The following is a 25458-nucleotide window of genomic DNA, read 5'->3' as shown; positions in this document are numbered from 1 at the left end:
GGTTCTCCAAGGAAACAGAATCATCAGAAGATATCATATATAGATGGATAGATAGGTAGGTTTTAGGATTTGGTTTCTATGATTACGGAGGCTGGCAGGCCAAAGACCCAGGGATGAGTGGATGATGCATTTGAGTTTTAAAGAAGTCTGGGGCCAGTTCCCCTCCTCTCTATGGGATTCAGTCATTTTTGTTAAGGCCTTGAAGCAACTGGGTGGCAACTTGCTGTGAGCCCCATAATATCTACTTTACTCAGCCTCTAGTGATTTACAGTAGATATTAACCCCATCTAAAATATCCTCACAGAAGCATCTAGAGGGATATTTGGCTGAATTTCTGGGTACTGTGGCCTAGCCACAGACATAAAATTAGCCATCTTCCCCTTTGTCTCTTTCTTCCTGGCCCTCCCTTTCAGCATTATTGATACCCTTGGTCACATCCTGAGGGTCTCTGGAACTGTTCGTTTTCCTTCATTCTTTTTTTCTGGTCCTTACATTATGATAATCTCAGCTGACATGTCTTCAGGTTTTCTGGTTCTTCTGCTCATTCAATGGCTTCCCTTGTGGCTCAGCTGGTAAAGATATCTGCCTGCTATGTGGGAGACCTGGATTTGATCCCTGGATTAGGAAGATCCCCTGGAGAAGGGAAAGGCTCCAGTATTCTAGCCTGGAGAATTCCCATGGACTGTATAGTCCATGGGGTTGCACAGAGTCAGCACGACTGAGCAACTTTTAGTTTCACTTTCTTTCTGCCCACTCAGATTCTGTTAATGTACTTCCAACTGCAGAATTTGTTTTCTTTTTAAAATAATTTTTCTCTTTACTAGTATTCTCTTGGGTCGCACAGAGTCGGACACGACTGAAGCGACTTAGCAGCAGCAGCAGTATTCTCTTGGTGAGAACCATTCTGTCATATTAATTCCTTAGACATAGTTTCATTTAGTTCTTTGAACCTGATTTTTGAAAGCTGACTTTGTCTTATCTAGTATGTTTAACATTTGAGCATATTCAGAGATAGTATCTATTAGTTTCTTTTTGAAAACTTTCCTAGTTTATGGGCCATACTTTGTTCCTTTGTATAACTAAGTTTCTGTTCAAAAGTATTCATTTTAAATAACATCAGTATAATGTGGTGAGTCAAGAGATCAGTTTCCTGCTTCCCAGACTTTTTGTCTCCCTTCTGTGTTTAGTGACTTTGCTGAAAGGATTCTGTAAAGTCTGAGACCCTGCTGTGTGTTGGTCAGGAGGTCTCTGTGCTCTTAGCTTGTTGCTCAGCTGATGACTAGACAGAGATGTCTGTGATCCAGTAAGTCATCTCCCTTTTACCCAAAAGCTCTTAAATTCCTTCAGGTTACAGCTTTGCCTTGGCCTTGACTTCCTGCCTCAAGAGAGGGTTCTGTTATTTCCCACATGTGCACACAGACCTGCACATGTGCATGGCCTTCTGTGTTCCCAGGGGTATGTCAGAGCATTTAAGAGTATTGGGGGGCATTTTATTCCCCAGATATCCCCCCACTTTATATGTATGTATGTTTGTGTGTATATACATGTGTATGTATGTGTGTATACATGTATATACATGCATGTGTACATGTATATATACATGTGTGTATACATGTATGTGTCTGTGTGCGTACATGTATGTGTGTATTGTGTGTGGATGTGTATGCAATTATATGTATGTGTGTACGTGTGTATACGTGTGTGCATGTGTGTATTGTGTATGTCTGCGTGTGTATGTGCATACATGTATGAATGTGTGTGTACACATGTGTATTATGTATGTGTATACAAATGTGCATGTGTATGTATGTACGTGTGTACATGTGTTGTGTATGTGTGGGTGCATTTGTATATGTGTGTCATATGTATTGTGTACGTGTGGGTGTATCATGTGTGTGCATATGTGTGTGTATGTAGGTGTGTGTTATGCATGTGTATTATGTGTCTACGTGTGTATACACATGTATGTGTGTATATTATATGTGTGAATGCATACATGTGTGAACATATGTATGTGTGCATGTATGTTTGTGTCTATATGTGTGTCTGTATGTGTCTGTATGTATGTGTTTTTCTTGAAGTATAGTTGACTTACAATGTTGTATTAGTAACTGCTGTCAGCAAAATGTTTCAGTCGTATACAGATAGATGTGCGTTCTTTTTATTGTATTCTTTTCCATTATGGTTTATCATAGGACATTGAGTATAGTTCTCTGTGCTATACAGTGGGACCTTGTTTATCCATTCCATATATAATAGTTTGCATCTTCTAACTCCAACCTCCCACTCCATCCCTCCTCCAGCCCCCATCCCCTTGGCAAACACCAGTTTGTGCTCTGTATCTGTGATTCTGTTTGTTTCACAGATAGGTTCATGTTGTCATATTTTAGATTACACACTTTAAGTGATATCATATGGTATTTGTTTTTTTGTTACTTCACTTATTATGGTAATCTCTAGTTGCATCAGTGTTGGCATTATTCATTCTTTTTTATGCCTGAGTAGTGGTTTATTGTATATACTAAATACATATATATATGTATATATATATATATCACATGTTCTTTATCCATTCATCTGCTGATGGACATTGAGGTTTCTTCCATGTCTTGGCTATTGTGAATAGGCTGCTATGAACATAGTGGCTCATGTATCTTAATTCTTTGAATTACAGTTTTGTTTGGATATATACCCAGGGGTAGGATTGCTGGATGATGTTTTGTGAGAAACCTCTATACTGTTTTCTACAGTGGCTGCACCAGCTCACATTCCCACTAACCGTGCAGGAGGGTTCTCCTTTCCCCTCACCCTCTCCAGCATTTATTTTTAATTTGGCTGCATCAGGTCTTAGTTGCAGTGTGTGGGATATTTGTTGTGTCACGTGGGATCTTTCATTGCGGCATGCCGACTTTCTATTTGTGGTGTGTCGGCTCAGTAGTTGTGACACACGGGCATCAGATCCAGCATTTGTTTTTGTAGATTTTTTAATGATGGCCATTCTGACCAGTGTGAGGTGGCACCTCACTGTAGTTTTGATTTGCATTTCTCTGATCACTAGTGATGTTGAGCATGTTTTCATGTCCCTATTGGCCATCTGTATTTCTTCTCTGAAGAGATGTCTATGTAGGTCTAATGTCCTTTTTTCAATTGGGTGGTTTGTTTTTTGTTGTTGAGCTGTATGAGCTGTTTGTATCTTTTGGAAATTAAATCCTTGTTGGTTGCATCATTTGCAAATATTTTTTCCTATTATGTAGATTGTCTTTTTGTTTTGTTTATGGTTTCCTGTGCTGTGCAAAAGTTTGATTGGATCTCATTTGTTTATTTTTGCTTTTATTTCTATTTCCTTAGGAGACTGACGTTAAGAAAACATTAGTAAGATTTATGTCACAGAATGTTTTGCCTGTGCTCTCTTTTAGGAGTTTTATAGTATCTTATATTTAAGTCTTTAAGCCATTTTGAGTTTATTTTTGTGAATGGTGAGAGAGTGTGTCCTAAATAACTTCATTGATTTACATGCAGCTGTCCAGCTTTCGTAACACCACTTGTTGAAGACACTTTTTCCCATTTCCCATATTCTTGCCTCCTTTGTCAAAGATTGATTTGTGTGGGGTTCTTTCTGGGTTCTCTGTTCTGTTCCATTGATTCATATGTCTTGTTTTTTGCCAGTGCCACACTGTTTTTGATTACTGTAGCTTTGTAGTATTGTCTGAAGTCTGGAAGGGTTATGCCTCCTGTTTTGTTCTTTTTCTTCAAGTTTGCTGTGGCAATTCTAAGTCTTTTATGGTTCCATATGAATTTCAGCGGAGAAGGCAATGGCACCCCACTCCAGTACTCTTGCCTGGAGAATCCCATGGATGGAGGAGCCTGGTAGGCTACAGTCCATGGGGTCGCTAACAGTTGGACACGACTGAGCGACTTCACTTTCACTTTTCCCTTTCATGCACTGGAGAAGGAAATGGCAACCCACTCCAGTATTCTTGCCTGGAGAATCCCAGAGATGGCGGAGCCCGGTGGGCTGCCGTCTATGGGGTCGCACAGAGTCGGACACGACTGAAGCGACTTAGCAGCAGCAGCGGCATGAATTTCAGGATTACTTTGTTCTAGTTCTGTGAAAAGCATCATGGGTAACTTGATAGAAATCACATTAAATCTGTAGATTGCTCCGAGTAATATGACCATTTTAACAATATTCTTCTAATCCAAGAGCATGGGATATCTTTCCATTTTTTTGAATCCTCTTTGATTCCCTTTATCAGTGTTACAGGTCTCAGTGTATAAGTCTCTCACCTCCTTGGTCAGGTTTATTCCTAGATACTTTATTTTGGGGAGTGCAGTTTTAAAGGATATTGTTGGACTTCCCTGGCAGTTCAGCGGTTAAGACTCTGCACTTCCGCTACAAGGTGCATGGGTTTGATCCCTGGTTAGGGGACTAAGATGCTCGCATGCTGCATGGCATAGCAAAACAAACACACAGTTATTGTTTAAACACTCTTTCTGCTGTTTCATTGTTGATGTGAAGAATGCAACCCATTTCTGTACGTTAATCTTGTATCCCGCCTACCTTGCTGAATTTGTTCATCAGTTCTAGTTTTTGCGTGAAGTCTAGGGTTTTCAGTATACAGTAGCATATTACCTGCATATAGTGAATTTTACCTCTTCCTTCCAGTTTGGATACCTTTTCTTTCTTTTTCTTTTATTATTGCTGTGGTTAGGACATCCAGTCTTCTGTGTTGAATAGAAGAGGTGACAGTGGGCATCCTTATTTTGCTCCAGATTTTAGTGGGAAGGCTTTCAGCTTTTCACCATTATTATTATGTTGACTGTGGGTTTGTCATAAATAGCTTAAAAAATACATATATATATTTTGTTGTTGTTATTACACTGGGTCTTTGTGGGTGTGCGCAGGCTTCTCACTGTGATGGCTTCTCTTGCTGCAGAGCAGGGGCTTTGGATGTGCAGGCTCCAGTGGTTGTGACACACGGGCTTAGTGCCCCGAGGCATATGCATGTGGGGTCTTCCTGGACCAGGGGTCAAACCAGCGTCCCCTGTATTGCAAAGTGGATTCTTAACCACCAGACCATCAAGAAGCCTCATAAATGGTTTTTATTATATTGAAGTATGTTCCCCCCATACTCCCTTTGCTAAGAGTTTTTATCATGAATGGATGTTGAATTTTGTCAAATGCTTTGCTGCATCTGTTGAGATGATAGTTTTTGTCTTTTATGTGGTGTATCACATTGACTGATTTACCTGTATTGAACCATGCTTAAGAACCTGCAATGAATCTCACTTGGTTTTGGTTTGCTTTTTTTATGTGTTGTTCGATTTGGTTTGCTAATATTTTGTTGAGGATTTTTGCATCTGTGTTCATCAAAGACACTGGCCTGTAATTGTGTTTGTCTGGTTTTGGTATCAGGATAATGGTGGCTTCATAGCATGTCTTTTAGAGTGTTCCCTCCTCTTCTTTTTTTGGGGGAAAGAAGAGTTTGAGAAGAATCGGTATATGTTTTTATATGTTTGGTAGAATTCACCTCTGGAGCCATCTGGTTCTGAACTTACATTTGTAGGGTTTTTTGGTTTTTTTAAATTATTTCTTTTTGGCAGTGCTGGGTCTTTGTTGCTGCATGGTTTCTTCTCTAGTATGTTGAGTAGGGGCTCCTCTCTAATTGTGATACTTGAGCTTCTCACTGCAGCACGTGGGCTAAATAGTTGTGGTTCCTGGCCTCTGGAGCACAGGCTCAGTAGCTGTGGCTTAATTGCTCCGCAGCATGTGGGATCTTTCCGGATCAGGGGTCAAACCCCTGTCTCCTGCATTGGCAGGTGGATTGTTTGTCACTGAGCCACCAAGGAAACCTGGGAGGTTTTTTGTTTTGTTTTGTTTTTTACAGATGCTTTTTCACTTCTAATGATTGGTCTTTTCAAATTATGTTTCTTCTTCATTTCTAGAAACTTATCCATTACTTTTAGGTTGTCAAACTTGTTAGAATATAATTGTATGTAGTATCCCCTTACAGTTTCTGTATTTCTGTGGTATGAGCTGTTATGCTTCTGTTTTTGTTCATTTGGGTCCTCTCTCTTCTTGGTGTGCCTGGTCAGAGCTGTCAGTCTTGTTTATCCTTATAGAGAAACAACTCTTGTTCTATTGATTTTTTCTGTTTTTTTAAATACCCACTTCCTCTCTGATGTTTATTTTCTTCCTTGTGCTGACTTTAGTTTTTTGTTTGTTCTAATTCTTTTAAGTTGGATTGCTTCAGATCTTTCTTGTTTTTGGAGGAAGGCCTATATCACTATGAACTTCCTTCTAAGAACTTCTTTTGCTACATTCTGTAGCTTTTGTGTGGTTGTATTTTCATTTTCCTCAAGGTATTTTTTAATTTCCTTTGATTTCATCATTGACCTATTTTTTTAAACAAATTATTTATTTTTGGCTGTGCTGGGTCTTTGTTGCTATGTGGGGGCTTTCTCTAGTTGCAGCAGTGGGGGCTGTACACATAGATGTGGTGTGCTGGCTTCTCACTGCAATGGCTACTCCTGTTGTGCAGCACAGGCTCTAGGCCCGTGTGCTCAGCAGTTGCAGCATGTGGGCTCAGTATTTATGGTGCATGGGCTCAGCTGCTCCACAGCATGTGGGATCTTCCTGGATCAGGGATCGAACCTGAGTGCCCTGCGTTGGCAGGCGGATTCTTAACCACTCAAAGTCCTGACCCATTGGTTTTCCAGTAGCATGTTGTTTAGCCTCCATGTGATTTTTTTTTCTCCTTTCTTTTATTCCTGATGTCTTGGCTTATTTATTTGTTACCCTTAGAATATCTCATTTTTGACTGGGCTCAGGTAGACACTATCAGAAAGGGCAGCCTTCCCCTCTTGGCAGTCTACTCCTGGCGTTTTTCTATGGCCTCCTTCATCCTCTTGGCCAAGAGCTTAGCATATTCTGCAGCCTCTTCCTTATTTTTCCTGATATGCTGATTCTTCAGAGCAGGACGCTGACATTTGTGCTGCAGAATGAAGTGGAGTAGAAAGACACTGAACCTCGGGTACGTTGATGGTTTCTTACCTTCTCTGTTTAGGAGCTTTCTCACAGTGTCCTGGCGGACATCACATTACTTAGAGATTGAAAAATCTGTGGATTCTGCAGCTTTTGGGGGCCTCAGGCAGTGAGGTACAGTAGTGTCAGAGAGTCCAGGGATATTTTTCTACCCACGCCCTTTTTTTTTAACAACGACCAAATTGAGAACACTCAGATTGGCATCCAGAAAGCAACTCGGTACAGACTTGGACAGGAATGCCTCTTACTCAGTGGCAGGCAGACTCAGCCATGGGGCAGGACACCAGCTTTATGGGGAAGCCTTGTTTGTCATCGCCACCACTGACTCAGACCACATGACCTTCCTGTGTTCTTCATCCAGAGGGTCAGCAGCAACTTCTTTGGCCACACGCTTCTCATAAAAGGTACAAAGTGTTATTCATCATCCACCAGGAAACAGATGTTCAGCTTCATCCTGAAATGGCGAAACACCTCCAAAGTGCCACAGAAAAGAGCGGTCATTTATTTTTCTGTGGTTAATTCGATTTTCATGCTGTTGTGGTCAGAAAAGGTGCTTGGGGGTAATTTCTGTCCTCTTAAATGTGTTGAGGCTTGTTTTATGCCCTGGTATGTGGTCCTAGGGGCTTCCCAGGTGGCGCTAGTGGTAAAGAACCTGTCTGCCAATGCAGGAGATGCAAGAGACATGGGTTTGCTCCCTGAGTCGAGAAGATCCTCTGGAGAAGGGCAAGGCAATCCACTTGAGTATTCTTGCTGGGGAAATCCTATGGACAGAGGAGCCTGATGGGCAACAGTTCATAGGGTTGGACACGACTGAAGTGACTTAGCACAGCATGGCACATGCAGTACTACAGAATGTTCCGTGTGTGTGCACTTGAAAAGAATGTGTATTCAGGGTTTTTGGATGTAATGTCCTGAAAAGATTGATTAAGTCTGTTTTCTCGTGTCATTTAGGATCTCGACTGCTTCACTGATTCTTTGTTGAGGATCTGTCCATTGGTGTGAATGGGGTGTTAAAGTTTCCTACTATTACTGTATTCCTGTCGATTTCCCCTTTTACATGTTAGTACTATTGTTGTTCAGTCACTAAGTTGTGTCTGACTCTTTGCAACCCCATGAACTGCAGCAGGCCAGGCTTCCCTGTCCTTCACTATCTCCTGGAGTTTGCTCAAACTCATGTCCATTGAGTTGGTGGTAGCATCCAACCATCTTGTCCTCTGTCGTCCCCTTCTCCTTCTGCCTTCAGTCTTTCCCAGCATCAAGGCCTTTTCCAATGAGTCAGCTCTTTGCGCCAGGTGGCCAAGGTACTGGAGCCTGAGCTTTAGCATCAGTCGTTCCAACGAATATTCAGGATTGATTTCCTTTAAAAGGATGGACTGGTTTGATCTCCTTGCAGTCCAAGGGACTCTCAAGAGTCTTCTCCAACACCACAGTTCAAAAGCATCAATTCTTTGGTGCTCAGATTTCCTTATGGTCCAACTCTCACATCCCCATAGTTTTGACTAGATGGAACTTTGTCAGCAAAGGAATGTCTCTGCTTTTTAATATGCCGCCTAGGTCTGTCATAGCTTTCTATCCAAGAAGCAAGCAACTTTTAATTTCATGACTGCAGTCACCATCCGCAATGATTTAGGAGCCCAGGAAAATAAAAGTGTGTCATATTTTGTCTGATTTTGACTACTCAAAAGTATGTCATATAAGTGAAATTGTCCAGGATTTGTCTTATTTCATTTAGTATAATGTCCTTAAGGTTCATCTATGCTGTAACATCATACCTCTTGTTTTTTTCTTTTTAAAGGCTAAAAAACTACTCCACCTTTTCCTTATCCATTCATCTGTCAATGGATAAGTTCAGGTTTACTCCATGTTTTAGCTGTTGTGAACAGTGCTGTAGTGAACATTGGGGTGCAGACATGTCTTTGAAACCCTGCTTTCAGTTCCTGTGGCATATGTTCCTAGAAGTTGGATCACTGGGTTATATGTTACTTAGTTTCTTGAAGAACCTCCAGTGTTCTCCATCATGGCTGAACCATTTTTCATTCCCACCAGCAGTGTAAGAGGACCCCACTTTCTGCACATCCTCACCAGCAACTGCTGTTTTCTGTTTTGCTGTTGTGTTGTTAGCAGCCATCCTGATGGGTGTAAGGGGGTAGGGTGTAAGGGTATGGTTCTCATTTGCTTTTCCCCAGGGATTAGTCATGTTGAGCATTTGTTCATGTGTTTATTGACCATTTGTTCATCTTCTTTGGAGAAAGGATTGTTCAAGTCTTTTGCCCGTTTTTGAATAGAATTTTTTTTTTTTATGGTTGAGTTTTATGGCTTCTCTACATATCCTGAAATTTAATTCCTTTTTGTTCTCTGGGTCCCACCCCTGCACAGGTGTGCAGATGACAGCATCTGTGACGTTTGTCTTTCATGGCCGAGAGTCACACGTGATGTCATTGTGCTTCAGACACGCCAGAACACGGGGTACACTTCTGCACAGGCTCGTTGGTGCAGAACCAGCACCGGCAGCAAGCGGGACCGATATGAGGTGTGGGCTCCAACGGGTGCGGGATCTCCATGGGGGGGCCTGTAGGTGCTGAGGGCAGGATGGGCCAGGTGAACAGGTGTGGCCTAATTTCTGACGTTGAGAAAGGTGCCGGGCGATGAAGGGGAACACAAAGTTGGGGGGCTGGTGAGAGCTTAGGCCAGGGAGCCCACGGAGGAAATTGAATGGGGTCATGTCTGCAGCTCCCACCCCTACCAGGTATAGAAAAGCACAGGAGTGGGGGTCAAGGTGCCCAAGGATACACCCAAAGGCCAGGCTTACCCCAGCTCGGCCCTGAGGCCTATACCCATTGCCTTCCACCTTGGGCCAACCATTGGACAGGGAGTTGTGAACTGAGTGGGCAGGGTACCTCTGCTCAGAAGATACCCCTGGCCTGAGAGGAGCACAGAGCCCAGGACATAATGAGCTCAGATCTCTGACTCATAGAGATCAGAGTACGTGATTTCAGGCGGGACTCACGTCCAGGTGGGTACCCTGCGTGGCAGTCCCACGGGGAGCTGGGAGACCAGGGGTCCATGTTTGCACCACCCAGGGCACCAGCTGTCCCATGGCTTACACCTTGCCTGTCTCCTCCCGCTCTGATGGGCCCCGGGGACACAGCTTCTGGGTGACCTCTCCCTCACGGCCACCTAGTTGTGAGTGGAAGACAGCCCCTCAGGTCCCAGTAAGGGCAGGAAAGGAGGTGCAAGTATAATGTGTTTCAAAAGGAAAAAGGTTGAAGGCATTGGGGTTTCCAGGGAGGGAACCCTCCCCTCACAGCCACATGTACCCTCCTGAGAGGGGTTGTGTACAAAGAGCATGTAATTAATTTATTTATTTCTTTACACATAACTGAAGTGATGTTACAGTACATAAGTTATTTACAACTGTGCAGTAATGTGTTGCAAAATAAATTATCTAGAAGGCAGCAAAAGTACATTGTGAACGTGTATAAAACTGTACAGCGTTTACGGGTACACTTTTTATATGATTATTGGCTCTGTAGTGTTTCAAGTTATGTTCTCAGAAAGAGAAACAAAATGCCCAAGATTAAAGGAAAAAATATACAAACCACGTGGATTTGACTCCATTAAAAACACAACCGAGTGTCCTGCCTCCATGTCCCTGTGAGGCGGGCGGGCGGGCGGCGCAGCCAGGCCCTCGCCCGGCCCAACGTCCTGGCCCTGGTCCGAGGCCTGAGCCATTGACAGCTTCGTGGTGACAGCACGGCAGCTGGCCGGGTGCTCTCCCCGCCCTTGGACCAGAGACCACTGTTGCTGAGGGGTAGACGCCTTAGTTTTATTCTCTTGAGTCGATCAAAAATGGAACCAGGAATTTAAAGACTGCTCTCCATCCTGCAGCTCCTGAGATGCCTGCGCAGCCGCTGGAGAAGAGCCCGAGGCCACCGCGCCTGTGCCCGTGTCCCCGGCTCCGCGTCCTCCCGCGGGGGCCAGTGGGAAGGAGGCGCGCCAGGGACCCAGCGCAGTTCTCCCTGGGCGTCCCCACTGGGGACGTGGTCTCCTCCCACCGCCTGGACTCGGCAGCAGACGTCAGGGGGTCTCGCCTGTGTCCTGTGCAGCTGTCCCTGCACGTCAGGCCGGCAGGAGCACAAAGTCGTCGTTGACGTCGACCATGGGCACGTAGAAGGACGGCACCTCATTCACACACAGGGACTTGTGCCCGGCGGGGTCCAGCTCCTGGACCTTCAGCTGCCACTCCATCCTCTGCACGGCGTTGAGAGCCGCTGCCTCGTGCTGCTGCCGCATCAGGAGACACGTCTGCATGGGAAACGCAGCAGGTGAGGAGGGAGGAGAGACCCTGCCGCGCCCACTCCCCCTGCCATGGCGCTTCTGTGAGGTCGGGGCAGGGGACCCTTTTGAGCTCTGGCCTTGGGACGGCCTCTCGCATCTGGGTCTCATCCTGCCCAGTGAGTAGCCTTGCTGAGCACACAGGCGTCTGTCCATCCCTGCTCCATACCCCTACCCCTGAGAGTTTTGCCTCTAGTCAGAACTTACAACAGTTTTGCTTTTCTGTTTTCATTTTACAGTTGGCTTCATTTGCATTCTTAGTATTAGAAATAGGTATCAAGGCAAATTAGACTAATAAGTCTGTGCTATGTATTTCATGTTAAGAATGCAGAATGTTGAAATGAGGACAGTAGCTGGGTTACCCAGATGGGTCATAACCCGAGGCAGCACGTGTGGACTTGGGTGGGGGAGGGGTGGTGTAAGGGAGTTGGGGTGCGGGGCACGTTTTGGGAACACATGGGAGATAGAAGCATGGTGGGTGGGAGCACAGACTCAAGTTAACAGATTTAACGATGTGACAGTGATTGTTCAGGAAGCTCATTTTCTTAGATGAGCACACAAGCATTTAGGGCAGGATATCACAATCTCTAAATTGCTTTAAAATAATTCAGTTTAAAAAACTGTTTCAGAACTAAGCCCTGTGTGCCCCAGCAGGCCAGGCGTCCTTGGCACGCACGGTCACTCATGACCCTCAGAGTCGCGCTGCTCTTACTTAATTTAAGGTAGCATGTAGTGTCTCCATCTCTGGGTGCTCCTGAGACTGAGCTACTCCTGGGCTTCTGAACTGCTGTACAGTCCGAGTTTTCAGTGACTGAAATGAAACAGGCTGAAACCCCGTGACACCTGACAGGCATGCCTGTTTACCCAGAAAACTGCCCTGAAGATGTGTCCAGGGCTGCGGGACCTGAGGAGGGTGGCTTGACTCCTAATGGGACCTCGTCCACCCTGGTCCCAAACTAGCGGACACGTGCAAGGAGCCCATTCCATGGGGGTGTGGCCATGTCGTGCCCTGCGCTCTCTATACCTCACCAGTTTATTTTTCTGTCCATTACTTTTTAAGTTCTTGGAACATTAAGGAAATTTAGATTTTCATGGTCTTTTTAATACACCAAGTCTCACTTTACTTTGGTCAAAAAATATCTCCCTATAGGAAAGTTTTCCAGGCAGCTCCCTTCAGGCAGGCTGGTGGTGGGAGGACTGACCATGTGACCTCCACACTGTCCCCTTGGAGCTTGTCAGAAACGTGGCCTCAGCCAAGCACCCTGTAAGGTGTTGCCTCACTGCTCTGGGCCCCTGGCCACCCCCTTGGGTATGGTGCTGGGGGCAGGGGTCACCGAGGTAAGGTGGGGGTGAGGCTGGCAGCCCAGCGTGGAACCTGGGTCTTGCCTCCATCAACTCCACACTCAGCGGGCCCTGCCTCGTGGGCACTAACTCTATAGCAGGCGCGTCACTGCCAGTGTGTGTTCATGCGCCTACAGAGGAGGACGTGCTTCTTACTTGCTAAGCTCTCTATCTCCCCCCCGTCCTCTGCCTGCTGCACTGGTCAGCACATCCAGGGCAGGGCTGCTGGTGGATGCTGTGACCTTTGAGGAGGGTCAAGGTGGGGTCCCACAGAGGTCTGACCGCCAGCTGGTGACAGGAGCTGCTCCCCGCACACCTGGACAGGAGGGAAGACACTCTAAGAGGCAACATGGGGGCGGGGAGGCCTCGCTCGCTTGCTGCCAGCTGGGCTCAGAGCCAGTGTGAAGCTGCCTCCTCCACACGCAGCCCCACAGCAGCCGCCCCCACCCGGAGAGCCCGGCCCGCCACTGCCGCTCAGGGAGGGGGGCTCACCTTCATGCGGTCGTACTTGTCGTCCACATCCTGCAGCCAGGATATGAACTGGCGGGCGTTGAACCGGTCCCGCACTGACTTGTTCTCATCACCCTGCAGGGAGAGCCAAGTGCCTGTGAGCGTCCAGGAGGGGCAGCTTCCTGGCGGTCAAGACCCTCCCCCCCACTTCGGGTGCAGGCTCTGGAACCCCCCAGTGTCCCCACGTCAAGGGCTGACTGGCAGGACACAACCCCCCACCCCTCCACCCTCCTTATGGGCCCAGGCAGCCACTCCCCAACACTGTCCAGGGTGGAGCCACCCTGCGGGTGACTCTATCTGTCCAGTTTCTTCTTTGTAAAAACTGCAAGTGGTTTTTTTTTTTTTTTTTTTTGAAAAGGACATTTGAGAGGCCTGAGGTGGCTGAGGGCCCCTGCGGTAGACAGTGGTTTAGGAGTGGACCATGTGTCCCCACCCTACCACTGGGGTGGGCAGGCCTCTCCCCCAAGCCGCACGCAGCCACCTGCCTGAGAGGCCCCGGCCCAAGACCTCCCGTCTCCTGGACCTTCAAGAGGAAGCCAAGCAACACCCTTTCAAGGTCAGCAGGTCCTTTTTTCTTTTAGATGGCAAAAAGCAAAACTTCCACCTATTCAATGAATGCTTTTTGTTTTAGGAAAAACCTGTCACCACTAGCACATTACCTAAGGAAACTTTTAAAGTTTTTGTATCCTTAAAGATTATGTGTAAGTGAATGGAAAATCTTTTTATTAGTGCCTTAAAGTTTTTAATCACTGTTATGTCACATGTGGCCAGCCTCCATGTGATCTGCCAGTGGGTGGGGGATGGGGGCCTGTCAGGAAACTTGGTGCCGAGGCCTGAACAGGGACAGAGGCAGAAGGCAGGCTCAGAAGGACACACTCTGGGCTGTTTTCAGAGTTGCAGCGCCAGATGAGGGGAGAGTAGGTCAGGGTGCACACAAGTCGGCTTGCTTTTTGCACGTTAGATCTCTGACATGTCCGTGCATGGGTTGGGGGCCCTGAGGGGCACATGCTCTACCCACTGGGACAGAGGTCAGATGGGGAAGGGTGTGACCTTGTGGGACAAGTCCACCCCTGAGGGTGGACAGAGGTGGGCTGAACCCTTGGAGAGGACACGCGGGGTCACTCTAGAGGACCGACGAGGCAGACCATGTGCTCCGACAGGTGGCGCCCTGGGCCCTGCCCCAGACCAGCGAGTCACTGGTAACGGGCCCCTGGGCCTGCCTGCTGTCGATGGCAGGACCGCATCCCCAAGGCGACAGTCTCTCTGGGTCCTCTGCTCAGGAAGCCCTGGGGCAGCAGCTCTGGCTGCTGGTGTCCGAAATGCATGTGAGCTTCAGAGGAAATGGTCGGCAGACGCCCAGCCCACGCCCCACCTGGCTCTCCAGCGGCATGTTGTACACCTCCGAGTCTAGCAGCATGGTGCAAGCACTGAATGGCACCGCCTGGTTCGCGATGGTCCTCGCCGCCCGGCAGTGGACCCGCAGGATCTCCTGTTCGCAGGAGACGATCAGCTTTTCCTGGAGAAGAGGGGCTGGTGAGCTGAGAGGGTGGGAGCCAGGTGCCCCGGGCCCATGGCCACACACTCACCCGCTCAATGCTGTGCTGCAGGCGAAGCTTCCCCCGCACAGCCTCCTGCTGCTTGAACAGCTCCTTCAGGGGCTCCGCCAGTGAGGGTGGGGGCGCGATCTGTGGTCACAGGAGAGATGAGCTCACCAGGGGCCGGGAGCTGCCCCAGCCCCACTCACCCTAAGGACCACGGTCCCATGATACCAAGCCAGGAGCCCACAGCAGCTGGACGCTTGTCCCCAAGAGCAGGTGAGTGAGCCCCCCCTTCCCCAAGGGAGCTGCAGGCACCTGTGAAGAGGGTGGAGGAGGCGGCAAGGGAAGCCAAGAACTGGGTGTCTACACCGCTGCCCTGGTACGGTCAGGGGACAGAGGAACAGCAGGGTCTTCTGTTTTTACCACAGGCTTCACGTACCCCGAGTAATGTGAGGCCCACTGGGACGCAGCTGCCCAGAGGCAACACAAACAGGACAATGGGCCTGCCCATCTCCCCAGGGTGTAGGGCTTCCCCGGCCACTTTGGCCACTTTCGAAGAGACACCACCAGGCCAGAGGAGCCCATGGATGCTGGCGGCCACCCCCCAGGGGAGAAGCCAGTGCTTCTGAGTCACACAGGAAACATGCAGCTGTGACCACAGGCCGGAGGGGGCAGGAGGGAAGAATAGCCCCCAGCTGCAGACAAGACCGTCTAAGGGCTGCACTTGAGGCCTACACTTGAGGTATGTGCCGTCTTCCAATCTTCTGGTTTAAAATTAGCTCAAAACTTGAAAAGGGAAACCCTAGCTAGGTCTCTTCAGCTGCCTGCCTGCCCCCTCTGGGCCCAGGGCACCTGGCAGATGTCTCCGTAGGGGTCTTGGCCCTGAGAACCCCTCCTCCTGCTCCTGAGAGTGGAAGCCCAGGCCCAGCTGTCGGGGGGCCTGCCGTGACCCCGAGCCCTGCACCCCAGATAGGGTTGAGCCTGGCACACAAGCAGGCTGCTGTGGGTGAACTTGGGCGGCAGGGGCACAGCACCCTCAGCTGTTGCCCATTTTCTAGTTCCAAGTGTTCTACAGACAAACGGCAAGAGATCCCAGGACAAGTTCCTGAACCTAGTGCCTCAGGCCCTGTCTGGGGACAGGCCACACATGTGGGACACGGACCGCCTTGAGCCTGGTGGACAGGACAGAAAGCTGGGTTTTCCAGAGGTGGGGGTGGTGTCGAAAAGCGAGGCAAGGTAGTGCACACATGTGAACAGGTGGCGCCTGGGGAGCATTGTGAAGCTCGAGTGGCCAGGCTCTGGCTACGGGCGAACAGAGGTGGCCCAGGCGGGCTCTCCTGGCCATGAGCCCGATGCCTGCTCCTGGGTGAGGGGTGGGGGGCAGCCGAACATGGAGGACACGCTTTCCCAGAGGTCCATGTGGCAGGACCTGCCCACGGCCCAGATGTGAGTATGAGGATGGGACATGGGGTGTGCATGGTCGCAGCTGCATGAACGTGGGGTGAACCACGGCATGAGAGGGCATGGGGCACGTGAGCAGACGGCCGACAGACAGGGTGGGGGCATGTGTCTGGCAGGCCTGCTGGGTGGGGAACTGCTTCAAGGAGGCAGGAGTAGCACTCTCGGGCCCCTGGGGAAGACGGGTCTAGGGCCGGGTTCTGTAGAGGCCTCGTGCTGTGGGAAGGGGCGCAGAGGGGGCTGGGCGTGCCTGAGGCGGGTGGGCCAGGGTCCAAGCGCAAGGTGACCTGGTGGCTGCGGGGCAGGAGGTGACACTGGGCAGTATTGTGGGCAGACGGCGAGTGGCAGAGGCCAGTGCAGAGGGGGCTGCTCCCCGCCTCCCGGGCAGGCACTCACCACAGGGATGTGCAGCTTGCTGAGTGGCTTGCCGTCCAGGAGGTAGGAGCCAGTGTAGGTGACATACTCAGCGTAGCACTGCGGCGCCTGCGGGCTGATGTAGCACAGGATTTTGCGCTTCTCCTCGATCTTCTTCCGGATCTGCAAGTACTCGAAGTATGGGTTGGACCTGTCGCTGTGGTAAGGCTCGATGGCGTCCAGCTTGATGGCGTCCACGATGGCGGCCAGCGTCTGCTGGATCACCTCGCGTGTCTGCCGAGTGGACGTGTGCATCTGCTGGGCCAGCTGCTGGCTGGAGCGCTGGAAGCGGCGTTTGCGTGGGTGCTGGGCCTGGGGGTCGTCGTCCTCAGAGCCGCGACCCTTGGCCCTGGGGGTGGGTGCGGGCGCGGGCTCCTTTTCAGTGGGCGGTGAGCTCTGCTTGTGCTGGTTGGCCAGCATCTGGGCGCGGGTCCTGGTCATGCGCTGAGGGATCTCCTCCACTTTGGGTGCCTTCGGGGCCTCGGCCATTGGTTTAGGTTCTGGTTCAGTGGATTCAGGCTGGACGCCGTCTGGGGGCCCCTCGAGCCTGGCACTGTCCTGAGGGCCAGCCCCATCGGCCACGTGGGCCTGAGCCGAGCCATCCACAGGGACATCAGGGACGCTGTGGGGCGAGGCCGAGGGGTCTTGGCCCTCAGCCTCATCTCCACTCCCTGGTGGACGCTGCTCTGAGAGGGCTGGTGTGAGCCCTGAGCCAGGGTGGGAGTCCTCGGGGGCTCTCCCCTCTGGCCCGGACCCTGCCTCTGCTGTGGCCTCAGGCAGCGCTGCTGGCTTTGGCTCCTCCGGGGGCTCCGGTGTGTCTTCGGTGGGGAGCCGGGCAGCTGCCTGGTCAGGAGGCGACACCAGCTGTTGGTCAGCAGCGGCCTCCCCACTGCCTGGGAGCACAGGGGCCCCCGAAGGGGTGTTCTCTGGAGGAACGAGAGGACTCTCTTCCACAGGCTCTGCTTCCACGTCGGGAACGTCCTTGGTCTGGAGAGGGAGCTCTGGCAGTGAGAAAGGCCCCAGGTCGAGGTCATCCTCGGCAGCGGGGAAGGCACCGGGCCAGGGCACCGGCTCCACCTGGCCGAGCGCTGACAGGTTGTGACCACTTTCCAGGAAGTTATTCTCCAGGGGCCCTAGCGCCTCCACCTGAGCCACGGCCGTCACACACGCAGGCTCTGGGGGCACTTCAGGGGGCGCGTCCGGAAGGGACTTACAGTTACTGAAGAAGGACTCCAGCCGGGAGGGAGGGGCAAACGAGGCCGACTCCTCGGAAGCGGAGACGGCGGCCGGGACTGCTCCCTCAGCCTCGTCCTTAGCTTCTAGTCCCGGCTCGGGGACTGGCAGAGGGTATGAGACGGGGGACGCCGGGTAAGGGGGCTCAGGATGGAGCGACTCGGCCGGGCAGAAATGTTTCGGGGACTCTGGGAACCTCTGTGGGGACTTAAGCAGGAGGTCTGACCCCACAGGCCAAGTGGCTGCATCACTGGGCGCGCCCCCAATAAGGCCAGGAGACAGGCCCTGCTCTGTGGCAGCAGGATGCGCCCATTCGACCGGCTCCTCTGTGATGACCGTGCTGAAGGGGCCCTCATCCAGGGGCTCCAGGAAGCTGGGCTCCGGGGGGATGATGGCTGCAGTGGCCTGCTGGTCCTCCGTGGCATCCAGGGGAATGCCAAGGTCGGGGGGGAGGGCCCCCTCCATGGATGGGGCCAAAAGCTCGTCTCTGTGTGAAGGGGGCGACTTGGCTTGTAAACCAGCGAAGGCGCCCTCTGGGGAGGGGGTGAGGTTGACTGCAGCCGCAGGCGGGCAGTGCAAGGCGTCGACTTTGGGGGAGGGCATGCCGTAGTCCGGGGAGTAATACCCTGGAGACAAGCAGGCGAACTTCTCCGCAGGTGCTGGGGGGCCAGGGGCCTTGTCCTCGGGGTGCTGCCCTGGTGAGCCATAGCTGGGCGCAGCGGGGACGCTCTGCTGTCTAAACAGCTTGTCCCCGAGGCCAAACTCCTCCTCGGGGGTCCTCCTGACATCCACGGAGACCGAGCGGTAAAGGTTCGTGCACAGTGGCCTCGTTGGCGTCTGGCCTGAGGTCTCTGAAATCCCACTTGTGGCCACGGAGAACCTGTCAAAGAAGGAGGGTGAGCAGGCGCTGGCAGAGGTGCTGGACATGGGCTGGGGGTCCGTGCAGTCGAACATGAGGTCGGGGTAGTCGTCGGCGCTGCAGGATGGGGTCCGGGGCGTGTGCATGGCCTCCTCGTAGCTGGGGCAGGACACCACTGAGGCGGGGGTGGGGACCCCAGTGGGCCGGCCATGGTCAGGCCTGGGGGATGCAGGCAAGACCTCTTTCATGTGGGGTCCCGCCAGCCAGTCCCGGGGGTCCACGGCTAGTCCCGGGTGGGGCTTGTTCTCGGGGGTGGGGGCAGGAGGAGCTGACTCCTTAGGTTTTCTGTCCTTCGGGACGAGGTCGGGTGCAGGCGGCTTCCTGGGCGGGCCGTCCAGGCTCTTCTTGCGCGCGTCCTCGGCAGGCCGCGGCCTCTCCTTGAGCCTGGGGTCCCCGGAGCGGTGCCGCAGCTTCTCCATCTGCCGCATCCTCTCCTTGTGCCGCTTGTGCCGCTCCTCAACCTCCAGATCCTTTTGGGACAGCATCCGCTCGAAGCTGGTCATCATCAGGTCCCCGTCGCCCAGGAGTTTCTCCCGGGGCCGCACGTCTTTCTTGCCCGGGTCTCTGGTCGGGAGCAGCTTGTCACTTCCGTTGCTGAGCTTCGCAAGGTCGCCCTTCTCCTTCTCGGGGTTCTCCTTGGTCTTCTCCTTCAGCCTGGCCTCGCCGAGCTTCCCGCCCTCGTCCTTGGCCTTGTCCCGGAAGGCGCCGGGGGTGGCGTCCCTGGCCAGGGGCTTGGGCTCCTCGCGATGGTGCCGCTCGCGGTGCCGCTCCTTGTCCTCCCGCCACCGCTCGCGGTGCTTCTCCCGACGCCGCTTCTCCTTCAGGAGGCTGAGGGCACTGGAGCCGTAAGGCCGCAGCTCCTTCTCCACCTTCTTGGGGGGCTCTCGTTCAGGATCGTTCTTCTCCTTCTTTTCAGTAGAAAACAACTCGAGGGCTTTATCCAGCTCATCCTCTGCGTCAGCCTTGGAGCCATAGGAGGCGCCGTAAGCGTCGCTGTCCAGGAGCTCCTTCTCGTACTGGCTGGCGTCCTTCCGGCTGCCTGCATCCTTGTAGTCATCGCTCTTGTCCTTCTTCTCGAGCTTGTCCTTCTTGCCCCGCTCTCGATCGTGGCTCTTCTTGGAGGAGGACGAGGCGTGCCGGTGCCGCTCCCTCTCCCGCACCCGCTCCTCTGGGGGCTCGGGAAAGGACACGTCCAGGAGGGCGCTGAGGCTGGGGTCCTGGCTGCGGTCGGGGAAGCCGTCGGAGGACGCCTCGCTGGCCTTGTCATTGGAGTCCTCACGGAAGTCCTGCAGGGCCTCCTCCTCCAGCCGCTCCAGCAGGCTCTTCTCCGCCTCGGCACCCTTACTGGCCTTCCTCTCACGGCCCTGCTCGCGCTCCGGCCTCTCCCGGTGCCTGGTCTTGGCCTTGTCCTCCGCAGGGGGCCTTTTCTCCCCCTTCTCGGGCGGCTTCTGCTTGCTCCTCTTGTCCTGCACGGAGTCCACAGACGTGCGGTCCTTCCTGTCTTTCTTCTCCTTGTGCTTCTCGAAGGCCTTCTCCCTCCTGTCCTTCCCCCCGTCCGCAGCCCCCTTCTCCTTCTTCTTCTCCCTCATCTCTTTGTCCTTCTGCTTCTCAGCATGTGGCTGCCTGTCGGCTGAGTGCTTCCGGTGCCGGTCGGGGGGGTGCAGCTCCCGCCCATCCTCCCTCTCAGGGGGGCCGTCCCCCCGCCCCTCACTTGCCTCCCCGACTTTGAATCCGCTTGTTGTGTAGTCGTCTTTTTCATCTTCACTTTCATCTGTGAAGATATCTGCAATATACCAGCTTTTCTCTTTGCCCTTTTTCTCGTCTTTTTTTTCAGAGAAGTCCTCGGAGAGGATTCCAGGGAAGGCCTTCTCCCGTTTTTCTCTGCCTTGGTCAAGGGACGCCTTCCTCTCCTTGTCTTTGCTGTGCACGTCTTTATGCTTTTCCTTGGCATCCTTTTTCTCTTTAAAACACTTATCAAACTCTCTGTCCCTCTGACATTTCTCAAGGATGAGTTTCTCACTTTTGTCCTTGTCGCTGGACTTCTCCTTGTGCTTCTCCAGCTTCAGCTTCTCCTTCTTCTCCTTCTCCCTCCCCGGGTGGTGCCTCTCCCAGGGCTCCAGGCTCTTCCCGAAGTCACAGCCGTACTCCTTCAGTTCGTCCCTGTGCGCCTCCTCAGGCTTCACGCGGCCGTCTCTCCGCTCCTTAGCGGCCTCGGGGGGCTCCTTCCGGTCCCGGCTGCCCTCCGTGGACTCGCGCCGCCGTTTGTCTTTCTCGCAGAGAAAGCTGGGAACAGCCCTGTGCCTGTCAGCCACGTGCTCTCGCCGCCGCTCCAGGCCGTCCCTGTCTTTCTTCCGAGAGAAGATGTCCCTGTCACCACGCTTCTCCCGGGCCTTGCTCTCCCGCCTCTTCTCCTTGCTGTCCTCCTTCACCGTCTCCAGGATCAGCCTGGCCACAGAGTCGCTCTTCATGTCTCTGTAGTCTGTCACTGGGGAGTCCCAGCTGTCTTCCCCTTTGAAATCGAAGGAGGAATCTGACAGATCAGAGAACCAGCGATCCTGCTGGTCGTCAGAGAGACTGAACTTGGTGTCTTCGTTTTCTAGAAACTGACTTTTGTTACAGTATTCATCAAAAGCGGAGTCCTCCCGATACCCTTTTTCTTTTCTGAGTTTTTCTTTATCCTCCTTGAAGATCTTCTCCTTCTCTTTGGGAATTTTTTCCTCCTTAAAGTCATTCTTTTTCTCTAATTTTGAGGGCTTGTCTTTGGACTTCTTCTTTCTTTCCTCTTTGTAGAGCCGCAGCTTCTCCTCTTTGGGAGACTTTTCCTTCAGCAGCCTCTCCTTCTCGGCCTTGTTTGAACGGTCCTTCTCCTCCCGGAAGGCCCTGCCCCCGTCCCTGTTCAGTTCCCTGATTCTCTTCAGCGACTTCTCCTCTCTGGAGACCTTGATCATCTCATCCTTAAAGAGCCAGTCTTTCTCTTCTGACTTCATCTTGCTGAGCTTCTCCTCTTTCTTGCAATGGTCTCTCTCGTGCTTCAGGCCCTTCAGCTTGTTCTCAGCAGGCACGTCGTCCAAGAGGATGGCCTTGTCTGCCCTCTGCTTTGAGTCCTCGTACTCGTAGGTAAAGCTCTTCAGCTTAAGTTCCTGGCTGACAGAGCACAACCCCTTCTCCTTGCTTTTGTGTTTATGTTTCGTCTTGTGTTTCTTGACGACTTTGCCCTCCTTGTCCAGCTTGGGGATGGCGCCGTCCCCGCTTGGGTGGAAGGAGTTCTTCCTGTCGGGTAGCGTGCCCTGCAGGCCGGCCCTCTTTTTGTGCTCCTGTCTCTTCCTGACTGGCTTCAGTGACTCTACACTGGAGCCTTCGGAGGAGCCATCAGACTCACTGCTCAGTCTTGTCCTGGTGGAGTCTGATAAGGAGCTGACCTCAGACCAGGCAGGAGAGGAAATGGTTTTCCAATTGTCTGTCCGCCAGTGCTTGGCATGCGGGTCTGTGTGGCTGGGATTATGCTTTTGGGCGGTGGAGCTGCCATGGGATGAGGTGGAGGAGGCAGACAGGGAGCTGAACAGGGTGGGGTCCTTCAGCACCAACGGGGACTCCTTGAGGCAGCCTGGGCTCCCCGCCGAGTCCCTGCCATCCTCGCCGCTCTCTGAGGACTCGCTGTCAGACTCGGACGAGCAGAATGTGTCACCCCTCTTCCCAAACCGCACTTCTTTGCCCTTTATTTCTTTCTTTCGCTTCTTTTTCACTTTATTTCTTTCCTTCTGCTGCTTGCAGTTCGAAGGCTCCCGGGTCTTGTTGCCAGGCAGCATGGTGTGGGCTGAGAGTCTCAGCTTCTCCCCCGCCCCCACGGCGACGCCGACGTCCTCCTCGTCGGATGTGTCCGACAGGATGCGATGAGACGCCTTCTTTGGTGCAATCGTGCTGTTTTTAGTGTAGCTTTTCACTTCCATTTTGGGTATAGAAATAAAACTATTTGACTTGGCCTCTCTTCTGTAGTCCTTTTTCAGTAAGTGTTTGTCGTCCACTGGGGGGGTTCTGTCCTGCTCGTCGTCCTCGTCAAACTCATACTCGTCCTTGACGGGGGTCACGGTTTTCTGTGGCTCCGGATTCTTGGCCTTGTGCTTTAGGCCCTTCTCAAACTCAGAGTCTGTGTTATTGCCGTCGACCGAGCTGGAAGGTGCGAACGATGGGGCATCCTCCTCCTCCTCAGAGCTCTCTGCAAGAACAGGGAGAAACGGGTCAGGAGCTGTTCAGGCAAGGGCAGCAGCAGACAAGCCCAGAACTTGAATAACTTGACTGAGGCTGGCTCTGGGCCGAGTGGCCAGATAGGGGTCTGTCTGCACAGACAAGGGGCTGGAGGCCTAGCACCAGAGTGCTAGGGTGGGGTGCCCTCACAGTCCAGAAGCTCCCATCAATGCCAGGCATCCAAGCAGGCTGCCTGCAGTGAAACCACCTGTCCTGCCCGCCCCCCCCAACCCCGCTCCCCCCACAGCACTGACCAGCTGAGCTCTCCTCGCTAGACGTGTAGGTGCCCTTGCCCAGAAGCAGGTTCACCATGGTCGGGGAGTTGGCCACCTTCAGCGGTGTCTCGCCCTTCCTGTTGCTCTGCTGAGGGTTCCCTCCGTACCGGAGCAGCAGCTTCACCACCTGTGTAGCAGCGAGAGGGACATGAGGAACGTGGATTGGCCACCACACCAGTGCCTGGTCACAGGGTCTGAGTGTGACCAGGCTGAGGGCTATAGGCTGTATGTGCTGCCCACCGGGCCTCTCCCCACCACAGACCCATCACATAGGTTCCTGGTATTTGGTGGAAAGTTTTGCATTGGGTAAGGATGGGGTGGGGGGGCTGTTACAGAGTAGAGAAAACAAAGACCAAGCTTCCACAAGCAGGTGTATTTCATGTTTTTTATTTTAAAAGTAAGATCACCTGTTTCTAGTCTGTGCCCAGGACCGCTGAACCCAAGGACAGGAAGACCTTGATTTGTCATGCGTTATCGAGATGAAGGTCTGTGACAACCCTGTACCCAGCAAGTCTTATCGGCACCATTTCCCTAAGGGCATTTGCTTCCTTGGTGTCTGTGTGACATTTTGGTGATTTGTCACAATATTTCAAACTCTCTACCAGCAAAAAGATCATGACTCGCTGGAGATGCAGATGACAGTTACATTTTTAGTAACAAATGTATTTCTCTCCTTTCTTTAAGGCCCTGCCATGCCTCCTTTGGGATCTTAGTTCCCCGACTACAGGTGGAACTCGTGCCTCCTGCAGAGAAAGTGTGGAGTCCTAAGCACTGGACCTCCAGGCAAGTCTCAGAATAACATATTTTTTAAGTGGGGTGTAGTTAATGTTTTACACTCTTTCTTAATGTGGATCATTTTTAAAGTCTTTATTGAATTTGTTAAGATTTGCTTCTGTTTTTGTTTTTCTAGGCTGTGAGGCATGTGGAATCTTCACTCCCTGACCAGGGACTGAAGTGGTGTCCCCTGCATTGGAAAGCGAAGTCTTAACCACTGGACCACCAGGCAAGTCCCCTAATTGATGTGTCTGTCTTGACAAACAAGTGCAGGTTGTTCACAGACACTACCACTGCACACCCAACAGCGACCATCCAGTGCAGACAGTGTTCAGGTGCACCAGGAAACCACTGCTCTACTGCGATCCTCACTTCACTCTGGAGGCCTCCCCTAGATGGCTGGCAGACTGGACAGGGGAGAGCAGTAACTGCATCTCCACTGCGGGAGCTCCCCTGCCCTCTAATATATCACCACCGTGGACAACCCTGGCTATGGCTCAGGGAGCCAGAGGCCGGGCTCCAGGGCCTTGTCCTTGCTGTCTGCCCACCAAGGGCCAGCCACCCCAGCCGCTGGAGGCCACCATGTTCCCAGCACTATGGTCCCTCCCTCTAAGACTAGCAATGCAGGCCAGTCCCCTTCACATGGAGAAAGGGTCTCTGCTGTACACACCCTTGTCCACCTGTACAGTCCAGGGTCACCTCCCATCTCCTGGTCTTCCAGCTCCCCTCTGAAGAGCCCCCCATCCTGAGGCCTCTGACTGCTAACAACAAGTTTAAAGATGAGCTTACAAATGCAGGCCTTGTTTCATGTATACCTGCCTACTGCCCCGGGGATATTTTTAGCAAATCCTAGGTATTTCATGAATTTTTCAGCCTATTTCTCTAAAAGGGCTCTTAAGAAAGAAAAACAAAACCCCTCTTCCCTAAAAAGTTACCTAATTCCTGACGTCAGTGCTCAGGTGTCCTCAGGAGCTTTGACATCTCGAGCCCAGAGCCCTTCCCAACCTCTCCCGGCACCCATGTGTCATTGTCCCATTGTGCCCATCCCCCCTGGCCGAGCTGCTGGTTCCCTGGCACCTGCCAGCAGTGACCAGTGGGGCCACCACAAAAGACCAGATGTCACACATCCTCACGCTTGCCTCCTGTCTCTAGACAGGGGCCTTTTCATGACATTGTGGTGTGAACATGGCCAGACCCTCACCTACACGTGTGTCTCCAGTGTTGGGCCTGAGGGCTGGTGCCCCAGGTGCTCATGGGTTCTGGGCTGGTCACACGGGTCACCCTGTGTGGCTGCACCCGTCCAAGGTGCCTGGTCTGACAGCATGGGGATGAGGACAGACAGAGCTCCCGTTCTGGGGCTGGCCACTCAGCTTC

General features: G+C 52.1%; 1 protein-coding gene, 1 long non-coding RNA gene and 1 pseudogene across 10 annotated transcripts in view; 1 reads left to right on the top strand and 2 right to left on the bottom strand.

Moving 5' to 3' along the window:
• LOC145513057 (uncharacterized) overlaps positions 1-25458 on the top strand; it is a 64508-nt gene that overhangs the window by 36702 nt on the left and 2348 nt on the right. Inside the window, exons 3-8 of the long non-coding RNA XR_014059083.1 lie at positions 10934-11370; positions 13590-13787; positions 14512-15045; positions 15198-15511; positions 23995-24093; positions 24221-24313. This is a non-coding gene — a long non-coding RNA (uncharacterized LOC145513057). The remainder of the gene's footprint in view (positions 1-10933; positions 11371-13589; positions 13788-14511; positions 15046-15197; positions 15512-23994; positions 24094-24220; positions 24314-25458) is intronic.
• On the bottom strand, positions 6873-10777 carry LOC145512397 (small ribosomal subunit protein eS6-like; annotated as a pseudogene).
• Positions 10382-25458, bottom strand: part of ANKRD11 (ankyrin repeat domain 11) — a 117516-nt gene continuing 102439 nt past the window's right edge. For 7 of the 9 annotated variants that reach the window (XM_081508158.1, XM_081508165.1, XM_081508162.1 and 4 more), the window contains 6 exons: positions 23290-23437; positions 16624-23006; positions 14818-14916; positions 14604-14747; positions 13214-13306; positions 10382-11350 (listed from right to left, as the gene is read on the bottom strand). In XM_081508158.1, the coding sequence (XP_081364284.1) occupies positions 11165-11350; positions 13214-13306; positions 14604-14747; positions 14818-14916; positions 16624-23006; positions 23290-23437 (7053 nt within the window). In that variant the 3' untranslated portion in view covers positions 10382-11164. Of the gene's footprint in view, positions 11351-12092; positions 12192-12877; positions 13038-13213; positions 13307-14603; positions 14748-14817; positions 14917-16623; positions 23007-23289; positions 23438-25458 lie in introns of those variants that run through there. The other 2 variants (XM_081508159.1, XM_081508160.1) reach the window with 2 other exon arrangements.

The sequence above is a fragment of the Giraffa tippelskirchi genome, chromosome 7 (genome assembly GCF_054371585.1).
Source record: "Giraffa tippelskirchi isolate mGirTip1 chromosome 7, T2T-mGirTip1v1.2.pri, whole genome shotgun sequence".
Classification (NCBI taxonomy): Eukaryota; Metazoa; Chordata; class Mammalia; order Artiodactyla; family Giraffidae; genus Giraffa; species Giraffa tippelskirchi.
Note: the sequence above shows the minus strand (reverse complement) of the source record. Positions and strands in the feature narration are given on the sequence as shown.